Source organism: Gossypium raimondii, chromosome 12 (genome assembly GCF_025698545.1).
Source record: "Gossypium raimondii isolate GPD5lz chromosome 12, ASM2569854v1, whole genome shotgun sequence".
Classification (NCBI taxonomy): Eukaryota; Viridiplantae; Streptophyta; class Magnoliopsida; order Malvales; family Malvaceae; genus Gossypium; species Gossypium raimondii.
In genome coordinates, this window is record NC_068576.1 from 37,284,390 (window position 1) to 37,308,925 (window position 24,536).

At 33.1% G+C, this 24,536-nt stretch overlaps 1 protein-coding gene across 1 annotated transcript; it reads left to right on the plus strand.

Annotated features, from left to right (window-relative positions):
• Positions 1 to 2,892: 2,892 nt before the first annotated feature.
• Positions 2,893 to 3,636, plus strand: LOC105763928 (uncharacterized). The gene is made up of 2 exons (XM_052625252.1): positions 2,893 to 2,976; positions 3,034 to 3,636. The coding sequence occupies exons 1-2, from the start codon at positions 2,893 to 2,895 to the stop codon at positions 3,634 to 3,636; spliced, it is 687 nt and encodes a 228-aa protein (XP_052481212.1).
• The last annotated feature ends 20,900 nt before the right edge of the window (positions 3,637 to 24,536 follow it).

Consider the following 24,536-nt stretch of genomic DNA (forward strand, 5'->3'; position numbering starts at 1 on the left):
CTAAATCGGGTACTAAAAGAATTTTTCAAAAAACGTTATACTTGGGTCTTAAACGACCCAAAGTATAATGTCCATGTGGCCAAACCGTATGTCTTACATAGTCAAGAGACACGCCCGTGTCTCAGGCCATGTGGACATTCAAAATAGGGACATTGGAGGAATGCAATTTATCTGATATTGGGTTTTATGGAAACTGGTTTACATGGGAACAGGGAAATTTTCCTGAAAATAATATCCAAGAGCGGTTAGATAGAGTGGTTGCAACTGAAGAATGGTTACGAATTTTTCCAAAATTCCAGATTCAGCATCTTCCACATACGTTTTCTGATCATTGTCCCTTATTGGTTCATACCAAAAATGGAAGCAAAGAGCGAACACAAAAAGAATTCAAGTTTGAAGCATGGTGGGTATTAGAGGATTCGTATTTTAATGAGGTCAAAAAAATCTGGGAACAATCTGAGGGTGATCTCTTATGCAAGCTAAACAGTATGAAAAGGGGGCTGGAGCAATGGTCAAGACAAATTCGAAGTTCTAGAGAAGGAAGAAAAAAGTCGTTGTTTTCAAAATTGGCCACATTACTAGAAGATGAAAGGGATGAAGAAAATTTGACAGATCTGATCGATACCAAAATCCAATTGAATTTGGAGATTGAAAAGGATGAACGGTATTGGGAACAAAGAGCAAGGGTCAACTGGTTAAGATTAGGGGATAAAAGCACAACTTTCTTCCACGAACAAGCCATACAGAAGAGACAGAGAAATTTGATTCGTAAAATGCAGGATGATAATGGGAGAGAAACGAACAAATTACAAGAAATGGAAATGATTGCCAGAATGTATTTCCAAAAACTTTTCTCCGCAGGTAGGAAGGTAAATTTTGAGTACATTTTGTCGGGAGTTCCTCAATGTATATCGGAAGAAGATAATGCAATGATTAAAGAGAGATACACGAAGGAAGAAATTCAGCAGGCTTTGTCAGAATTAGGGCCCACTAAGGCACCTGGGGAAGATGGATTTCCAGCGTTATTTTATCAGAAATGTTGATGGATTATTGGAGAAGAAGTAGCTATCTTTTGTCTCAATCGTCTGAATGGAGGAATGGAGATTGATCAAATTAATAAAACAAATATCGTTTTAATCCCAAAAATTTCAAATCCTGTGGATATATCACATTTCAGACCCATTAGTTTGTGTAATGTTCTATACAAATTAATGGCTAAAGTTATTGCGAATTGTCTTCGAAAAATCTTGGACAAATGCATTAATCCTGCACAAAGTGCTTTTGTGCTGGGGAGATTGATATCGGTCTCGGATAATGTGTTGCTGGCCTATGAACTTCTCCATACACTAAAAAAGAAGAGAGCAGGGAAGATTGGACTTATGGCGGTCAAACTGGACATGAGCAAAGCATACGATAGGGTAGAATGGAGTTTTGTGCAGGAGGTAATGAAGAAAATGGGTTTTGACTCAGAGTGGGTGACTTTACTATTAATATGTGTAACTACAGTCTCTTATTCAGTTGTTCTTAACGGATACAATGGAGAATCTTTCTACCCTACGAGAGGACTACGACAGGGGGACCCACTGAGCCCGTTTCTATTTTTATTTTGTGGAGAAGGTCTTTCTAGTCTTATGAAGCTAGGTACGCTGGAGAATAGAGTAAGAGGTGTTAAGGCAAGTAGAAGTGGGCCACAGGTTTCACATTTACTTTTTACAGACGATTATATGTTGTTCGGGGAAGCTACAAAGAGGAGTTCAACTTTTTTAAAACGGATTCTGCACAATTATGAAGCTTGTTTAGGCCAAAAAGTTAAATTTTCTAAATCCACAATTTTTTTAGCAGTAATTCACAAGAAGAAGAAAGACGAATAGTTACTTGAGTTCTTAGAGTGCGAAGGTCAGATGAAATGGAAAGATATTTAGGGCTACCAAATTTGGTAGGGAGAAACAAAAAGGCGGCGTTTCAGATTTTGAAAGATAGGTTCAAACAACGAATTGATAATTGGAGCATCAAATATCTTTCACAATGAGGTAAGGAAATTTTCATCAAAGCCGTTTTACAATCTATACCAACCTCTGCAATGTCTTGTTTTTTACTTCTTAAATCTTTATGTATGGAGTTAGAGGGAATTATTGCAAAATTTTGGTGGCAAAAAAATAAAAGAAAAAAGAGGATCAATTGGTGTGCGTGGAAAGATGTTTGCTTACCAAAAGATTCAGGTGGTTTAGGTTTTAGAAGTTTAAATAAGTTTAATGTTGCGCTATTAGCTAAACAAGGTTGGCGCATTATTAATTATCCGAGTTCTTTGTTAGCCCAAGTTTTAAAAGCTAAATATTTTCCTAGAACGAACTTCTTAAATGCTTCTTTGGGTAACCTACCTTCACTCACCTGGAGGAGTATTTGGTCAACAAAAAAACTTTTGTTGGATGGCTTATGCTGAAGGGTTGGAGTAGGAGAAAGTATATCAATCTGGAATGACCGCTGGATACCGGGAGTAATAGAAGACAAGGTACAGAACAATAACAGCAATGAAGAATTAAGGTTAGTGTCCGACTTAATCAATAAAGAAAGCAGAACATGGAATAGAGAGTTGATTGTCCGTACCTTTAATACAGATATTACAGAGAAGATAATGCAGATTCCGCTTTCAAAGTCAAGCCAAGAAGACATTCAAGTCTGGAGAGGGGAAGCGACTGGAATCTTTTCAGTAAGGAGCGCTTATAAACTATTATAGGAGTCTACTACAGATTTTAATGATTATTTACAGACCCATACAAATAATTTTTTCAAGAAATTATGGAATCTAGATCTGCCTTCAAAAATTAAGATTACAGTATGGAAAATTGCTGGAACTATATTCCAACTTTCTTCAATCTAAAACTGAGAAGAGTAATGACTGAGGATCGATGCTTGAAGTGTGGACAGGAAGCAGAAGATAGCAACCATGTCTTTCAAAGGTGTCCTATAGCGAAAGAAGTATGGAGTCAGTTGAATTTTTCATGGGTATTTAATAACAATAATTTCGATCTCTAGAGTTGGCTTACCTGGGTTTTCAGCGAAGGAACAAATGATCAGTGTCGAGGATTCTGCTGTGGGCTATGGATAACCTGGACAAGCAGAAATAAATTTCTTTATGAAGGTAAAATCAGTACCAGTTGGGACATATCCAAGCAAATAAAAAGCTATATTCTTGAGCTGGAAGGTATTAGAGAAAGGGAACTCACCTTAGTAACCAGCACAAAGTCTAGTCAGAGGCTACAAAGAGAGAATACGACCATCTTCTTCGATGCGGCTTTTGACTCAAAGCATAACAGATCTGCGTCAGGCCTAGTTGTCAAGGAGCAGGAGGGTAAAATAGTGGCTGCAAAGTCAATCCTTCATGAAAATGTTGCATCTCTATTTGTGGCGGAAGCATATGCAGGATATCAAGCAACAATGTTAGGGATTCAACTGGGATATCTTAATGTGGATATACTAGGAGATTCAAAAACAATTACAACTAAATGCCAAAGTGAAAATCACGACAGATCAGAAATAGGAGCAATCATCAGTGATATTCAAGGACTAAATGTTTCTTTCAAAAAATCAGTTTCTTCTTCATACCAAGGATTGGAAATATTGAAGCACACAGAATAGCAAAAGAAACACTCAAGAAGGGAGATGAACTATACCTGGAAGGAGAGACCTTACGAGTGTTATGCGAGGATCAGGAATCAACTCGTCTGGGCTATTTGAGCAAAGGGAAATGAGATAAGATTTTGATTTTGGCAAGAGTGGGTGTCGATTGAAATGAAAGAAGAGTTGCAGTTTAGTAAAAGTAATCAGAAAGGCAAAAGATTTGAGGGGATTTGCTTTTACTGTTCAGTGGTCTTGGGCAGAGGAAATGACAGAACATTTATTGCAGACAACTGGATAATTTTTGGCTGGAGTTTCTTTGAATTTTATTTTTACTTTTGTGGGCTAAACTGATGAAAGCCCGTTTTTTTATTGTTTTATTTAGGATTCAACTGTTTGGGTTTAGCCCAAATTGGACGTTTTTGTGTTTTCATTTCTTGTTTTAATCCGGTCGAATTTTCAAAAAAAAAACAGAGTAAACATTTAAGCTTAGTAAGTTCATATAACATGGAAATTAACTTACCATTCAATTGCATTTAAGGTAAGCATACAAAACTTATCCAAATTATTTTGACCAAAATCCTAAACACATATCCTCAACATGTTAGCCATATAACACTTTCAATAACCAATAAACTTGGATGTACATAATCACTAGGAAAGTTTCACATACATGTATCATCCCTCTCATGTTTCAATATATCATGTAATATCATTTCCATGTACTTCTAAGTATATACTGGTAATAGTTCGTTTTGAACTCATAATGTCTCATATTAGAACTTAGCCAGCTGAACCATTTAAAACATCGTTGGATACACGAGTAGTACACACGAGGTGTACAAATCTGTAATTCGTCAATTCATATACAGGTATGCTCATACAAGTATGTAAACATGAAGCTCTTTCAAGCCATGTAACGGGAAGCTCATGTGAGCTGTATAACGGGAAGCTCAATCAAGTTGTATATCGAGAAGCTCATAAGAGCCATAAATTGGAAAGCTAATTCGAGCCAATTATCGGGAAGCTCAAGAGAGCCATTAATTAGGAAGCTCGTGAGAGCCAAATATCGAGATGCTCATAAGAACTATGGTGTGTCCGCAACACATGCAGGACCACAACCAATCTAAGAACCTTAATGACATGTCATTTGTATCCATTGAATTTCTGAGGTTCAAACGAGATTCTGTACTTGTCAGATATGTGATCAATAATATACATGACATTTTATACAAATCACACACACAACAATATTCAATTCAAATCATACAAATATACAATTTAGTTACACGAACTTACCTCGACAAGTATACGCAGATTTGTAAGCTACTAATCTGATACTTTTTCTTTTCCTCGATTCAATTCCGCACTAGGTCTATCTGGATCTATACAAATGAATTTAGCTCAGTTTAATACAATTCATATTCAATTCAATCCAACACACATCTTCGACAAAATTACTATTTTGCCCTTATACTTTTAATTAATTATAATTTTGTCCCTAGGATCGGAAAATGAAATTCATACAATTTAATTCTTATTACAAACCTAACCGATTTTCATACATATCAATACCAGCCCATGTATTTTACAAAATTTAGAATTTTTCATAAAATTTTCATCTTTTCAATTTAGTCCCTAAATCATAATTTCATTAAAATTCTCTTTACAAAAGTTGTTTATCTAATCATTTTCTACCATAAAAGTTCAAAATTCAACTATACTCATCCATGGAAAAACCCTAATACTTTAACAGTTTTGCAAATTAATCCCTGAGATAGCTAGATTTAGCTATTATGATATCAGAAATATAAAAATCATTAAAAATGAGACAAGAATACATACCTAATTAAGCCACATAAGTTTGCTAGAACTCAACTTCCATGGCTAGGGTTTCCATGTTTTTTTAGGAAAGATGATGAAAATGATATTAATTTAATTATTTATTTCATTTATCATCATTATTGTATCATCTTTCCAAAATTAACCTTAATATTTCTTCAATTTCCAATGATGAATATTCATTCTTATCTATTAACTCTTCTAAATGGTCTATTTGCCATATAAGGACCTCAAATTGTAAATTCCATAGCTATTTAATACCTCTAGCTACTAGAATTCAACTTTTGCACTTTATGCAATTTGGTCCTTTTTATAAAGCTAGGCATGTAAACGGTAAAATTTCTTAATGAAATTTTCATATGATATTCCTATCATACTGTACACCATAAAATAATATTAAAATAAATTTTCTTCCAACTTCGGATTTGTGGTCCCGAAACCATTATTCTAATTTCACTAAAAACGGGTTGTTACACAACCAACACACTAGTTTGACACTCAGTGCCTCATCGGATAAATCCGAAGTAATAACTGCGCCCAGCGCTATATAAATTTGACACCCAGTCTCTCATCAGTTAAACCGAAGTAAATTGGCACCCAGTGCCTCATCGACTCGAAGTCGAAGAATTTCCTAAACTCTTCCAATTCTATGGCATGCCATCTATATCCGACTCAGCCCGATACAGTTAATAGGGTTCCAATTCTCTTTTCAAATACAACAATATCCAATATCCAAATTTCACATTAACACATATATTCATTTCAATTCAATAATCAATATATCCAATATGCATCTACCAATTCAATCCATTTCAATCAATTATCAAATATCAATTATTCACATCAACACTTACCATATGCATTAAATTGAATTACAACAATTAACAACTAAGTTTAGATTATAGAAATACAAACCATTAATTTCGAGCTACTCCACGTCAACTTTATCTTTCTCTTTTTTAGTTGAGGATTCAGGTACGACGTTAGCTATGAAATTAAAACAATTAAAATTCATCAATATAACACAATTCAATTTCATATTGAATATTTCAATTTTGACTCAATATTTGCCTAATTTCTAATTTAGTCCCTAAACCGAGACTAACTTTATTTCTTTACAATTAATCCTATATTTTTATATAAATTTCACTTTAAACTAAATTTAACGCCCTATTTTCACTTAAATCCCTAAGTTCTAATTTTTTGGCAATTTATTCTACAATTTAATCCTTTTTCATTTCTAGTTTAAAAATCTATCAATTTAATCCCTAATATTAAAATTATTCAATATTAACAATATTTTAAAACTCAATAATTGCTAAAATTTCGACACGGGTCGGGTAGTACTTAACACCGAGATTTCAAAAACATAAAAATTACAAGAAAAATGACTAAATTGACTAACCAATTGAGCTTTGAACCCTAGAAGTCCCTAAGCCTTGCGTCTTTCTTTCTTTTTTTCTTTTTCCACTTTCCTTTTGTTTTAGTTTGGCTTTGGCTTTTTATTCTTTTTTTATTCATTTACTTATTTTATTTTATTATACATTAGTTTATTTATTATAATATATATACTTAAATATTAAGTAAACTTTTTTTATTATAATATCTATTAAATTTATAAATATCTTACCTTATGCCGCCTCATTAAATAACAATGGCATAATTGCTTCTTTAGTCCCTTTAATTTTTGTTTAATCTATACTTCAACTTTCACCCTATATGCAATTTAGTCATTATACCTAATTACTCTTAATTCATGCAATTTCACTTAACCAAAACCTAATTAACTACACAACCAGCTTCGTAAATATTTTTAATAAAATTTTACGAGTCTGATTTACGGGAAAGGAGTCTCGGGAATGCACTTTTCGACAACCCTTGTAACACCCCCTAACCATTATCTGTCGCCGAAACAGGGTTACGAAGTAGTACAAGAATTTTCAGATCAAAGATAATATTATATAATCATCTAGCATATACACCATAATTTAATCATATTGTCCCTTTTATGAGCCCTCGAGGCTCAAAATATCTGTTAGAAACAAATAAGGACTAAATCGGGGACTCCAGGAATTTTTTGCAAAATTTTAAAAATTTTCCTAGGTGGAGGGGACACACGCCCATATATTAGCCGTGTGTCTCACACAGTCTAGTCACACGCCAGTGTGTTTGGCCGTATGGACTCAAAATGAACCTTAAACATCAAGTTTACCCTTTCCGACAACCTTGAACACTAAGCAACTAAAAAACCAATAGTTCAATCACTTTAAAACACGATTTAATACCTATAAAACATGTCAAAACAATCATCCTAGTTTCCTAACCAATTTACCCTCATAGGTACTTCACATATATTATCAAAACAATAAAATAAAACACCATAAGCCAATTTTAATTCATACCAATTTCAACCTAAATTTGCCTATATCACTCTCACTTATGCATCAACTTAAATGTGACACCCCTAACCCATATCCGTCGCCGAATTAGGGTTACGAGGAATTACCTAACAAAACATAGCTCAACACAATCATTTATTACATTTCATACACAAAGTTATATCCACTTCTTTACAAAATTTACCAAACTCAATTAGCTACAATTCTCCTATTCACATAAACCAAATTCACATATTAGATTCTCATAGCCAACAAAAATCAATCATGCTTTACTAATCATTTCACATAATTGAACCTTACTTCAATATTTAACCAGATCAATAAAACACAAAATTAAAACACGTAGCTAATTTAAACAAACATGCTTTACTAATTAAATCACATTTTCAAATCATGCTTCGAAATTCAACCATTTCATTACCATTTACCTAAACAAATTTTTGAACCAAACTATCATACATCAATAATACATTACATGTGCTTCATAAATCCAATGTTCGAACCTTATTACCATCAAATTCATGTCATTCAAATACTTAAAATATATTCAAGCATATATCATTACATTTCATATACCGAGCATATGCCAAAAATACATATACACAACCAATTCATTTCTCACCTATTTGGCTATCAAATTAGCCACAAAATTCATACCAATATAACCATTAAATCTCACAAATTTTATAACATCTCATGACCAAATAATACTACTAACAATACACTTTATAATTATCCTTATGACCACAGGTATTTCACAAAACATGATCATCATTCACCATTAACTACGTACCAAAATGACCAATTCCCAAGCAAAGACATAATCACCTCATAACTTATAGGAACGTGTACTACAAATCAAAAACACATCCATCAACTACCTTGTTATCACACAAACTGAATTGCCACCATTCATCACACAAAATATACCATAACATACTTCCCAAATTGATCTAATACATCATCATTAACTTCACTTTCAAGCCATCTGGCATGGCTACTTATATACAATTTAAAACTATCCATAATAAAACTAGCCTATACATCATTTACACGTCAACTCACATGGCTAATTTCATATCTCAAAACATATCCTATTGACACTAGCCTATACATGCCATATATACAAAGCTTCAAAAGTACCAACTAAAATATCCGATAGTGTGATTGAGTCGCTGACGATCCCCGGATCTGATCTAGCTTGATTTCACTACAAGGCACACACAAGAAGCACAAAGTAAGTTTTATAGCTTAGTAAGTTCGTATACAATTAAACTTAATCTATCAATTGAATATACAATACATTCAATAAGCATTTCATGATAATTTGTATATCAATACACAAACTTTCCATTTCATTTCATATGATCATTACTCATTTATATATATTCCATTAAACCGAATGCTATTATAGCCTCACATTCACATTTTAATTCATTCCAAAACATAAAAAAATTGATAAAATAGTACGTATTACATACGAACTTACCTCGGACGTAAAAAAAATGAAACCAGTCGATTAGTCGAGTACTTTGTTCTTGCCTCGATCTAAGTCCGAGTTCCTCTTTTCTTGATCTATATTATAACAAATTCAACTCATTTAATCACATAATCTCTCAATTTAGTCCAGAACACACATTTGGGCATATTTACACTTTAGCCCTTAGACTTTCACATTTATCACAATTTAGTCCTTGTTACAAACAATCACAATTCATTCAATTTAGTACAAATTCATGCTGGCCGAATATTACCCATTCTCATATCAGCCCAAAATTTTCATCTATTTTAAAATTCAACCCTAAATTTACATATTTCACAATTTAATCCAAAATTGACATTTTTACCAAAATTCACTTTACAAAACTTGTACATCTAGCAACAATGATTTATTTTCCATCATCAACTAACAAAATGCTCATGCATTCAACAATGGCAACATTCAAATACTTTAACAGTTTTGAAATCGAAGACATGGGCTAACTAGTACTAGTTGCAACGATCACAAAAAACATAAAAATCATTAAAAACCCAGTCAAAATGGACTTACAATTGAAACATGCATGAACCGAATGCTCAAAGCTCCCAAACTCATCTTTTTCTTTCGATATTCGGTTAGGGAGAAAGATGATAGCATAAAAATGGTTTTTTATTTAATTAAACATTATTTAACATTTTACTAATTTGCCATTAAAATAAATTCATATTTACACAAATGCCAAACCAAATATCATCCACTAACTCACATTTGGGCTAATTATCACTTAAGGACCTTTACTTTAATATTCTATAGCTATTTGACACCTTTAGCTTATAGAACACAACTTTTACGCTTTACGCGATTTAATCTTTTTTACCGAATTAAGTATTTAAACGATAAAATTTCTATACAAAAATTTCACACCATCATATATTCATGCTGCAAACAATAAAATAATAATAAAATAATCATTTCAACTTCAGATTTGTGGCCCCAAAACTACTGTTCCGATTTGACCCAAAAACGGGCTGTTACAACTCTCCCCCCTTTAGGGATTTTCGTCCCCGAAAATCTTACCAATGAATAGGTTTGAATAGTTCTCTCTCATAGAATCCTTGGGCTTCCACGTAGCTTTTTCAACCCCGTGTCGATGCCATAAGACTTTCACTAATGAAATTTTTTTATTTCTCAGTTCCTTAACCTCGTGATCTAAAACTCGGATCGGTTCTTCTTCGTATGTCATATCTTGGGGTGTGCAAAATTTGGGTAAAATAAAAAAAATTTGGTTAACCAACCGAATTCAATTAATCGGTTGGTTAACCGAATTTTTTCGGTCGGGGGTTGATTAATTATTTTTGATTTTTCAGTTAACGGTTAATTCGGTTTGAATCCGGTCGGTTAATCGAATTTTTTCGGTTTAACCAAAAAAATTAATAAATAAAATTATAATATATAAATAGGCCCACTATTCACCTAACCCAATCCAAACCCAAGTATCCAACCCAACCCAATTACCCAACCGAACCCAATCATAAAAATTACAAATAATTTAATAAATAAAAATAAAATTTTAAAACTAAAACTAAAGTCCAAAAGTCTAAACAAATAATTTAATAAATAAAAATAAAATTCAAAGACTTATGTAATGTTTTTAATTATGTAGTGATTCAATTCGAGTAATTCGGTTAATTTTTAACCAAAAATAAAAAACGTATAATTTTCAATTAATTTGGTTAACTGACCGAATTAACCGAAAAAATTTCGGTTCGGTTAATTTTTTTGAAAAAATTTCGGTTCAGTTAACGGTTAAAATTTTTGAAAGGTTGGTTAATTCGGTTAATGTTATTTCAGGTCGGTTAACCGGTTGGTTAATCGACTAAACACCCCTAGTCATGTCAGACTGAAACTCAATCTCAGACTGGGAAATTAGATGTGAGGGATCGGATCGATGTCGTCGAGGCATCGATACATGAAATACATTATGAATCTTTTCTAATTCAGGTGACAACAACAATCTATAAGCAACCAGCCCGATACGCTTGATAATTTCATACGGCCTGATGAATCTCGGACTTAACTTGCCTTTTCTGCCAAATCTAAGTATTTTCTTCCAATGAGATACTTTCAAAAACACTCGATCCCCAACCTGAAACTCAATATCTTTTCGTTTCAAGTCTGCATACAATTTCTGATTATCTGTCGCTGCTTTCTGACTATCACGAATCACTTTCACTTTCTGTTCAGTTTCTTTAATCAAATCGACCTCGAGAATCTTATTCTCACTGAGCTCAGTCCAATACAAAGGTCTTCGACATTTGCGACCGTACAAAGCTTCGTAAGGTGCCATTTTAATACTCGATTGAAAACTATTATTATACGCAAATTCAATGAACGACAAATACTTTTTCCACGTACCTTCAAACTCAAGAACGCGACATCGTAACATATCCTCGAGTATCTGAATAATTCATTTGGATTGACCATCCGTCTGCGGATGAAAAGTAGTACTAAAGTGCAGCTTTGTAGCCAGTGCATCATGCAATTTCTTCCAGAAACACGATGTGAATCTCGGATCTCTATCCGAAATAATAGAAATAGGTACTCATTGTAATCTCACAACCTCGGAAATATATCATTAAGCTAACTTATCAAGCGAATAGTCCATTCGTACTGGAATAAAATGAGTTGATTTCGTCAATCTGTCAACTATAACCTAGATCGCATTTTTCTTTCTTGGAGATAGGGGCAATCCCAACATAAAATCCATAGTCACTCTATCCCATTTCCACTCGGGAACCATAATCGGCTACAATAAACCAGACGGTGCTTGATGCTCAGCTTTAACTTGCTAACAATTCAAACATTTAGAGACAAACTCTGAGATGTCACGTTTCATACCAGACGACCAGTAAAGCTGTTTCAGATCGTTATACATTTTCGTGTTTCCCAGATGAACAGACAAACGACTACTATGAGCTTAAATTAAAATCATCTGAATCAACTCTAAATTTCTCGGTACACATATTTGGCCTCTGAATCTTAAACAATCATTAGTATCAACTCGAAAGTCTGAATCAGAATTCATATCACATTGAGCCCGTTTTGCAAACAATTCATTGTCAACTTTCTGAGCTTCGCAAATCTGCTGCATAAATAACGGTCTTGCTTTCAACTTAGCTATAATCGAGCCGTCATCAAATAGAGCCAACTAAGTATTCATTGCACGTAGAGCAAACAAAGATTCCCGACTTAAAGCATCAACAACAACATTGACCTTTCCCGGATGGCAGTCAATCACTAGTTCGTAATCTTTTAACAATTCCAACCATCTTTGCTGTCGTAGATTTAGATCTATCTGAGTCATCAAATATTTTAAGCTCTTGTGATCAGAATAAACATCACATTTCTCACCGAACAGATAGTGACGCCAAACCTTCAACGCGAAAGCGATAGTTGCTAATTCCAAATCGTGCGTTGGATAATTCTTTTCATGTGGCTTTAATTGTCTCGAGATATAAGGTATGACTTTGCCTTCCTATATCAAAACATAGTCCAAACCATCCAATGATGCATCATTATAGATTACGAATTCTTTACCCGATTCTGGCTGTACTAACACTGGAGCTTTAGTTAAAGAAACTTTCAGCTGATCAAAATTTTTATGGCACTTGTCCGACCACTCGAACTTAACATCTTTCTGAAGTAGTCTCGTCAATAGAGTTGCAATCATGGAGAAACTTTTATGAATTGTCTGTAATAACCGGCGAGTCCTAGAAAGTTTTGGACTTCGTATATATTTTTCGGAGCCTTCCAATCCAATATTGTCGAAATCTTACTTGGATCGACTCGAATACTCAATGCTGACACAATACGCCCTAGAAAACCAACTTCTTGTAACCAGAACTCACATTTACTGAGTTTTGCAAATAATTGTTTATCTCGCAAAGTCTGTAGCAGTATTCTCAGATGTTTAGCATGCTCAGATTCATCACGGGAATAGATCAAGATGTCATCTACAAACACAACAAAAAAATCTATCCAAATACGGTCTGAAGATCCGATTCATTAGGTCCATAAAAACAGCAGTGCATTCGTTAGTCCGAAAGGCATAACTAGAAACTCATAATGCCCGTACCTCATTCGAAAAGCAGTTCTCGACACATCTGAGTGTTTAACTCGCAGCTGATAATAATCCGATCTCAAATATATCTTAGAAAACACTGTATCCCCTTTCAGCTGATCAAACAAATCGTCTATTCGTGGCAGAGGATATTTATTCTTGATTTTCACTTTATTGAGTTGTCTATAATCAATACACATTCTCATAGTTCTGTCTTTCTTTTTCACAAATAATATAGGAGCACCCCAGGGAGAGAAACTCTGTCGTACAAATCCTCTATCGGCCAACTCTTGCAACTGAGATTTCAATTCTTTTAACTAGGTCGGAGCCATTCGATATGGAGCTATTGATATCGAATTAGTTCTTGGCACTAGTTCAATACCAAATTCAACTTCTCGAATGGGTGGTAATCCCGGTAGCTCTTCAGGAAATATATCTGGATACTCACACACTACTGGCACAGATTCAATCTTCTTTTCAGTTATTTTTGTATCAAGAACATAAGCAAAGTAAGTTTCATAGCCTTTTCTCACATAACTCTGAGCTTTCATCAACGAAATCACAGCCGGCAACCCATTCAAATCATTTGACTCAATCCGGATAATCTCATTATTCTGACATTTCAAATTGATTGTCTTTCGTTTGCAATTCACAATCGCATCATGCAACGTTAGCCAATTCATACCTAGAATTATATCAAATTCATCAAATGGTAACAATATCAAATCAGCCGGAAAGTAAAAATTTCAAATTATCAACAGACAGTTCTTGCACACTTTATCTACTAAAACACACTTGCCTAAGGGGTTTGATACTCTTATCACAAATTCAGTAGACTCTACAGGCAAAGTCTTACTGGATACTAAATTTATTCATATATAAGAATGAGTTGATCCAGGATCGATCAATGCAACTATAGTAGTATTATAGAGAGTGAAAGTACCGATAATGACGTCTGGAGACGACGCTTCTTCGTGAGCACAAATACAGTATGCTCGAGCAGGTGCTCTAGCCTCAGACCTCACAGCTGTATCTGTTGTCCCTCATTGGCTACCACTCACAATTCATATGTTTCTGGGTGGTCTACCTCTAGCTGCCGTGTTACTTGGCCTCGTACACTGGATATTATCTTTCTCAGCTAAATCCGGGCAATCTTGAATGAAGTGATCTCGTGAACCACATTATAGCAAACTCTATTATTCTACTTGCCCCAACATTCACCAACATGCCGTCTCCCACACTGTCAACACTCAGGTTTATTGTTTCTGAAACTACCAACACTTGATTCCATTGCAACTTGAGCCTTAAGGTAGGAGTATTGTTTCGCACGATCTCTACTCATATACCCAACTGAAGCATTTGAACGATTGTGTGATTCTCTGAATTTCTTTGACGAATATTGATAAGGCTTACTCATAGATCTTTTTCTCTCGTCTCTAGCTTCTAAATATGTTTTCTTCTTTTCTTTGCTAAGCTCCTTAGCTTTGCAAGCTTTTTCAACTAAAACAACGAATTCATTCAAGTCAAGAATTCCGACCACAAATTTAATGTCTTCATTCAACCTTTCGATAAATCGTTTACATATAATAATTTCAGTTGAAATGTATTCTCGTGTCTATTTGCTCAATCTCACAAACTTATGTTCATATTCCGTCATAGTCATGCGACCCTATTTCAACTCGAGAAACTCTTTTCGTTTTTGATCAATAAATCTCTGACTAATATATTTCTTTCTGAACTCCATCTGAAAGAACTCCCAGGTAACCCGTTCTCTCAGAACCACAGATATCAATGTGTTCCACCACTGATATGCAGCATCTCTCAGGAGTGAAACCGCACATTTAATACATTCATCCGGACTACAAGACAATTCATTAAATACTCGTATCGTGTTTTCAAGCAAAAATTCAGCTTTCTTTGCATCATCATTGATAGTGGCCCTGAACTCTTCTGCCACGTATTTACAAATCTTATCGACTGAAAGCTTACTTAGTCGTATCGAGTCAACAACTTGAGGCATCTTAGGTATTTGCGGGGGTGGAGGTTGTTGAGCAGCCGAATTTGTCTGGATATACTGTGTGAACCATTCGTTCATCATTTGGAAGAAGGCTTGTTTAGCCTCTCCCTTGTGGCTACTCGTAATTGGCCTAGAATCAGCCGACGCTGCCCCTTGAACGGGAACGGACGCATTACTTTCCACATCATCAGCTACGGCTCGATCGGGATCCATTTACCATACAAAAACACATTTTAATTGTCATGAATCATCACACTATCGCAGTTTATATATATGACATGTATAGCTAGACTCACACGTGCTACGTTAGTCCTAGAACCGACTAAACCTGGTTCTAATACTAATTAAATATGACACTCCTAACCCGTATCCGTCGTCAGATTAAGGTTATGAGGCATTACCTAACAAAACATAGCTCAGCACAATCATTTATTACATTTCATGCGCAAAGTTATATCCACTTCTTTACAAAATTTACCAAACTCAATTAGCTACAATTTTCCTATTCAAATAAATCAAATTCGCATATTAGATTCTCATAGCCAACAAAAATCAATCATGCTTTACTGATCATTTCATATAATCGAACCTTACTTCAATATTTAACCATATCAATAAAACACAAAATTAAAACACGTAGCTAATTTAAACAAACATGTTTTACTAATTAAATCACATTTTCAAATCATACTTTGAAATTCAACCATTTCATTACCATTTACCTAATCAAATTTTCAAACCAAACTATCATACATCAATAATACATTACATGTGCTTCATCAATCCAATGTTTGAACCTTATTACCATCAAATTCATGTTATTCAAATACTTAAAATATATTCAAGCATATATCATTACATTTCATATACCAAGCATATGCCAAAATTACATATACATAACCAATTCATTTCTCACCTATTTGGCTATCAAATTATCCAAAAAAGTCATACCAATATAACCATTAAATCTCACAAATTTTATAACATCTCATGACCAAATAATACTAATAACATGACACTTTATAATTATCCTTATGACCACAGGTATTTCACAAAACATGATCATCATTCACCATTAACTATGTACCAAAATGACCAATTCCCAAGCAAAGACATAATCACCTCATAACTTATAGGAACGTGTACTACAAATCAAAAACACATCCATCAACTACCTTGTTATCACACAAACTGAATCGCCACCATTCATCACACAAAATATACCATAACATACTTCCCAAATTGATCTAATTACATTATCGATTATACATCATCATTAACTTTACTTTCAAGCCATTTCGTATGGCTACTTATATACAATTTAAAACTATCCATAATAAAACTAGCCTATACATCATTTACAAGTCAACTCACATGGCTAATTTCATATCTCAAAACGTATCCTATTGACACTAGCCTATACATGCCATATACCATATATACAAAGCTTCAAAAATACCAACTAAAATATCCGATAGTGTGATTGAGTCGCTGACGATCCCTGGATCCGAGCTAGCTTGATTTCACTACAAGGCACAAATAGGAAGCCAAAGTAAGTTTTATAGCTTAGTAAGTTCGTATACAATTAAAGTTAATCTATCAATTGGATATACAATACATTCAATAAGCATTTCATGATAATTTTCATATCAATAGACAAACTTTCCATTTCATTTCATATGATCATTACTCATTTATATATATTCCATCAAACCTCATACACATAGTATCAACAACCATATAGGTTTTGTACGTACCTGTACTATCTTGTATTTATTTATCACATTCTCACCTCTTCGCTCACTACGTTAAATCATCTCGAAACCTTTCAATGCTTAAAGATCCCGCACACTTAGTGCCATATGATTAGTTGAATCTATAACAATGTCGCACACTTAGTGCCATCACATTAAACCGAAGCTCTCTGGGCATCGCATACTTAGTGCCATTTATTCAGTCGAAGCTATCTTAACTTCGCATACTTAGTGCCATATACTTTCGACTCATCACCAAATGTTATTATAGCCTCACATTCACATTTTAATTCATTCCAAAACATAAAAAAATTGATAAAATAGTACGTATTACATACAAACTTACCTCGGACGTAAAAACGATGAAACTAGTCGATTAGTCGAGTACTTTGTTCTTGCCTCGATCTAAGTCCGAGTTCCTCTTTTCTTGATCTATATTATAACAAATTCAACTCACTTAATCACATAATCTCTCAATTTAGTCCAGAACACACATTTGGGTATATTTACACTTTAGCCCTTAAACTTTCACATTTATCACAATTTAATCCTTGTTACAAACAATCACAATGCATTCAATTTAATACAAATTCATGCTGGCCGAACATTACCCATTCTCATATCAGCCCAAATTTTTCATCTATTTTAAAATTCAACCACTAAATTTTCATATTTCACAATTTAATCCAAAATTGACATTTTTACCAAAATTCACTTTACAAAACTTGTACATCTAACAACAATGATTTATTTTCCATCATCAACTAGCAAAGTGCTCATGCATTCAACAATGGCAACATTCAAATACTTTAACAGTTTTAAAATCGAAGACATGGGCTAGCTAGTACTAGTTGTAACGATCACAAAAACATGAAAATCATCAAAAACCTAGTCAAAATGGACTTACAATTGAAACTTGCATGAAATGAATGCTCAAAGCTCCCAAACTCATCTTTTTCTTTTGATATTCAGTTATGGAGAAAGATGATAGCATAAAAATGGTTTTTTATTTAATTAAACATTATTTAACATTTTACTAATTTGCCATTAAAATAAATTCATATTTACACAAATGCCAAACCAAATATCATCCACTAACTCACATTTGGGCTAATTATCACATAAGGACCTTTACTTTAATATTCTATAGCTATTTGACACATTTAGCTTATAGAATACAACTTTTATGCTTTACGCGATTTAGTCTTTTTACCGAATTAAGCATTTAAGCGATAAAATTTCTTTATGAAAATTTCATACCATCATATATTCATCTTTGTAAACAATAAAATAATAATAAAATAATCATTTCAACTTCAAATTTTTGGTCCCAAAACTATTGTTCCGATTTGACCCAAAAACGGGATGTTACATTAAACATTCCATATTAAACCTCCACTTAACAAGTATAATCATGTATAGAAGTAACCAATATCATCTGATAACATTATTTACATTCACTTCCCAAAATGACAAGCATAAGACATCCTAGGTACATGTCAACACAAAAAGAAATATACATCACCATGTTTTGAGTTCGGGATCATTTATGGATGCTGAATCGGCAATCTGACTTTAACCTAACTTGCGCACGAAAAACAAACCTTACACTAAGTATAAACTCAATGGTATTTCTATAATCCGAATGCTTAAAAGTAAAATTTCGAGTTATTCATCGTCGACTTTATCTTTTCCCTTTTTAGTTGAGGGTTCCGATACGACATTAGCTACGGAATTAAAACAACTAAAATTCATCAATACAATACAATTTCACATTGAATATTTCAATTTTTATTCAACTTTTGTTTAAATTCCAATTTAGTCCCTAAACTGAGACTAACTTTATTTCTTTAAAACTAATTCCTTATTTTCATTCAATTTCCACTTTAGACTAAATTCAACTCTCTAATTTCACTCAAATCCATAAATTTTGAAATGTTTACAATTTAGTCCCTAATACTCAAAACTTATAATTTATTTTACAATTCAATCCATTTTCATTTCTAACTTAAAATTCTATCAATTTAATCCCAAATACTTAAATTATTCAACATGAACAACATCTAAAAATTCAATATTTTCTAAAATTCCAACATAGGTTAAGTAGTATTTAATACTAGGATTCTAAAATATAAAATTACAAGAAAGGGACTAAATTGACTTACCAATTAAGCTTTGAACTTTGAAACTCTAATTTCTCCTTTCTTTCTTTCCCTTTTTCTTTTCTTTCTTTTTCTCCTGTTTAGTTTCTATTATGTTTCTTTCTATTTCTTTTTGTTTCTTTTATTTATTATATTTACTTATTATAATATAATATAATATATATAGTTAAAATTAAGATATAATATTATAATATATATTTTAACTTTAACTTTTATAAATATCTTATGCGGACTCATTTATAAGCAATGGCATAATTCTTATTTAGTCTCTTTAATTTTTCTTTAATCTATAATTCAAATTTCACCCTTTATGCAATTTAGTCCTTATACCTAATTTCTCTTAATTCATATAAATTCACCTAACAAAAACCTAATTAATCACACAACTAGCTAAATATTTACGAGTCCAATTTACGGTAACAGAGTCTCGAAAATGCACTTTTCGACACCTGTGACTATCGAGTCATTACATCCCTGACTATCAGGTCGTTACATATACCCATGCCCTTATATGGCATTTCTGGGTAAGAAGGGTCTGTGGACCCTTCGAGGCTCTTGACGGAGTCGCGATACAAAATCCAAACTGAATACAGACACTTCAAGTCTAATATTGGGCTCGACACTTTACAGACTTCTCTTCAAACGAGTCCAACCTCCCCTCAACACCCAAATAGACAAAAAAAAAAACCTCACAATGTTTCCATTAGTGGAATTAGTGGAACCTACTAAAATCCCTAAGCAAATATGAGCCAAAAGGGATATGGTTATTTCTTCAAGATTCGAATGCATGTGCTCTAAAGATAACAGATATGTAACGTGTTTAAAGTAGAAGCTCTAAGGAACTTATGGTCCTTATTTCTTCAAACTTGTATTGTGGCCACCTATAATTATAAAGCAAACGATTGTGTTGTTTGCTCTACAATAATGAGAGAATATATGTATTCATAGACAAATTAAAAAGTGCTCAAATTATTAGTCTTTTCCCCTGAAAACGAGAACAAATTAATTTATATTCTTTTTTCAAATGAAGTGAATGGAAGTACTCTTTTTTGCTGATAAACCCTTACCAGAGGGACCTTAGGTGACCCACCAAGGTAGCTAGATAGAGGCATATCATATGTATGTCCCTTTGAAATCAGATATGGTTTAAAAGGAATCCAAAGCATCAGCCATGGTGGGAGATGAAAGATTGAACCCTTATATGTTTCAAGGCAGCAACAAGAACAAGAACTAGACCCTTTGCTTGTTTACTATAGTTTCCTCTACAAAACATTCCCAGCCAGTCCCCCCATTCACTCACTACATTTTCTATTGACACTTTGCCCATTGCATTGGTTTTTCTCACCAAACAAAAGCTTGTCTGAAAAAAAAATGAAGGTAATTACAACATATCCATAAATTATTTCCTTTCTAATGAGTATATTTCCTCTGAATTTTTGTGTTTTTAATGTTAAATTTTACATAATAGATCTTCAACTAGGTGCATAGGAGATTCAATCATACCATCCTCAAAGGTTCAATTCCTATATATATATATATATATAATAACGGTCCAAGTATTTATATATTAATGCTTGTTTATTTTCATAATAATTCTACATTATCACATTGGATGATCATGAGAGAACTTTGGTATTTTGTGCAGATGGGTTGGCTCCAAATATTAAGAATACCGATGATGCCATTGTAATCGAGCAAGTAGCTCTGGTTGATGTGCTTGATGGCATTCTAACAATTGGCACCCTCGGTTTCGACCCTTTGGAATCAGGTGGACAAAAAGATTATGAAAACGATGACGAGCACGGGGAAGAACCATGATGTTCCAAGGATGGTGTCGGCAATAACGATGATGGTGATATTAATTTTGATGATGGTAATGAAGAAGTGAATCGGCTGATGTTCGGTGCTTTGGACCACGGTTTTAAGGACGAGGCAATGCCGGTTTGTGAAATTAAGGGCCAGTCTGGGAATCGGAGAAGAACCACATTGGCAGAGCTCTTCTCCACAGACTCACCGAGCGGTCTTGAAATGGAACTGAATTGTGGCAAAAAAGCCATTGTTGGAACAAAGCAGGGCGTTTCTTTGGCTACGAAACTGGTTCCTCAAGTAGGAGAAGGTTCAGGTCCTATCAGAATGTTACACAAAGTGAGTGGCCATGAAACCATAAACAAAGCTTTAATTAGTAAGTCAATTAAACAAATTGGGTTTTTTTTTCTTTTTTTCTTTTGGTTTATTAGATGATGAGGAGAATGTTGAAAAGGAAGATCCATCCAGAGGTTGAAGGCAAAAGAGAGCAATGTTGCAAGAAACATGAAGCTTGTGAATTCGTTTATTTGCTTCAATCTCAAGGTATATATAATTTTACTAACATTTTAGCCCCTGTTAGCAAAACCTTTACTAAGAGCGCTCCATGATGCTACCACCAATCTATTTAGGAGAATTCTCAAAAGAGGGTTAAAACACCACTGTTATTTTAATACTTTGTCAATACTCTCTCGGAAACTTTTCATTCCCTTTTATGCTCTACAAAATTCTCAAAAACCATCACTAGTGGCTCTCAGCACATCGTGTGAACCATCTTCAATCTCCGACATTACATTCTGTGACGTATACCTACCATTTTCTTCTTGTTGTATTATATGTGAAGGGTTTGCAACTAGCTCTTGTTTGTACGTACTCCATGCCTCCATGGTTAGATCAAGTTTTTATTGCAAACTTTAAAAGGGTTAAATCACTATTTGAGACTTGAATTTGACAATAATTTTCGTATTGGGACTTATTTTATTTTTGGTTCAAGTTAGTTCTTGAACTTAGTAATTGTTCCCATATTAAGACTTGAATTTTCGGGTTTTCAAAAAAATATCAATGACTAACTTGAACAAAAAAAATTTCAAACCCTAATATAAAAGTAGTTGCCAAATTCGGACACTAGAGAATGATTTAACTCCTTCAGAAAAAAAAGTTAATAATAACACCGAGTTAAATCCTACCACAAGGCCCCATAATAATCCCCCTCACATGGCTACTACGTCTGCTGCCATTCGTCATTGGTAGGGACGAAATTCTCACTATCCTTTAACCACCATTAATGAATATCACATTCTTCACTAAGTAACTAAATTAGTACCAATATATATACACGTATATGAATTTGATATTAACTATTTCACCATTGTCGTTGCAGGTGCTGCTGCTACAGCTTGAGCTACGAGTTGATGATGATGATGACCTTGTGCAGCTGGAAATTAATTGTTTTCTCGTCTTGTGCTTTAAATAATTTTATGTTTTATTGTTTTCATTATGGACGAAGGGACGATGTTAATTCAATCCAAGCTATTTTTCATGTATGTGAGAAATTTTGTAACCATGTGATTTTCTTTTTTCTTTTGTTATTTGATGATTAATTTTTCGGGATCCAGGATGAGGATTAATTTGACTGAAAGTGGTTGATGGGCCTTTTCAGCTATGGTGTGTATTTTGGACTTCATTAATTAACTGGGTTCAAGCCTACATGGGTAACAGGTCTTTGGTGGATTAAACCATAAGCAAACAGTTAATTAATCCGATTAAATTCATAAGTTTATAGTAAGGCTTGCCTCATATTTTATATTTATTATTTTTATATATTGTGTAATTTATAATACATAAAAATTAAATTTACAGTTATACTACTATAACATAAACAAACAAAAAAAACATGTTAAGATGACTATATATAAAAATTTAATAATTAAAATAAAAATAAAATATATATTTTTTAAAAAATTAATATAGGTGGACCTAAAATGGGCTTGGATTAGCTATATACAAATATGGACGGGCATGAGCAAATTTTAGGCCCATATTTGGGACAGGGTTGGGTTGAGCTTAGGCAAATAAAAAGTGTGTTAATATCGTGCCTGACTTAACCCATGAACACCTCTAACTCAATCTTCAATGTATGAATATTATATCAACCAAGTCCTATTAGTCTAATGTCAGTATGGGTGTTAAATGCAAGCTCGGGTTATGCGTATATTTATGACATCAACAACATGGATCTAACATGTTAAAAAGAAAAAAAGAAGAAGCAAACATCATCATCAAAATTTAATCCATGCGTTTCAAGGCTTAGTTTATCATTGTTTCTCAAAAGTGTTTTTGAACAAAAACTAAAATCTTCTACTTTTATTTGTTACGAACATCGTAGAAATCAATTATTCTGTATTTTAATAGATAAAATTTGTTAATCCAACATAGATCATGATAATATGGATAATCTCTATCCTTTTCACCTAAAACTCTTTAAATAAAATAATAATTATATACCAATTATATTATTTGAATTTTTTAAATAGTGACTCAAAGAAGCAAGAATTCAAAGCATATGCTATGTCTGGTGTAAGATTTATGGAACTGCAACTGAGTTGTTCAGCACCAACCAATTTTAATAATTTATTAATAAAAACACATAATTAAGATTATATATAGACACAAAAGACAGTACATATTCTTCATCTACTTAATAATATTATATATTGCTAAAAGAGATCTATATGTGTATGATGTGCATGGGCTACCAATACAAAGCATGCAAATTGCTTCAGGTGTATGAAATTATATTATAAAAAAAAAGAAGAAAAAAAGTTCTGTCTGGAATCAAATCTTTGATTAAGAAGGAATATGAACACAAAATTTCTTACCTAAATTTGGGGTTTTTTTAAAATAAAAATAAAAATTCAAAGATACAAATCTAGCTATGGGTGTTCAAAGTGAAGAAAGCTTTATTTGTTTATGCTATTTTAATATATCCCCATTTTGTTTCCTCTTATTTTTATGTTGACAAGTTCATGTGTGATCTTTTAGATAGATATAGATTTTTATGTCAAAATGTTGGTCCAATATCCAAATGGGACCAATTTACAAGCCTTTGTCATCAACTTAGTGGTCAAATTCATATATATATAATATGCTATTTTAATATATGTATAATGAAAATTTTAATCCTCAATATGTAGCTAAATTTAGAAATTACTCTTTCAAGAAAATTAAATCGTTTTTATGGAAATCTTGACTAAAACATTATTTTTGTTAATGATGTTAGCGTGGTAGCTCATGTGACACTATTTCTCTTATGTGACATATTAACAAATAATTTAAAAATTATA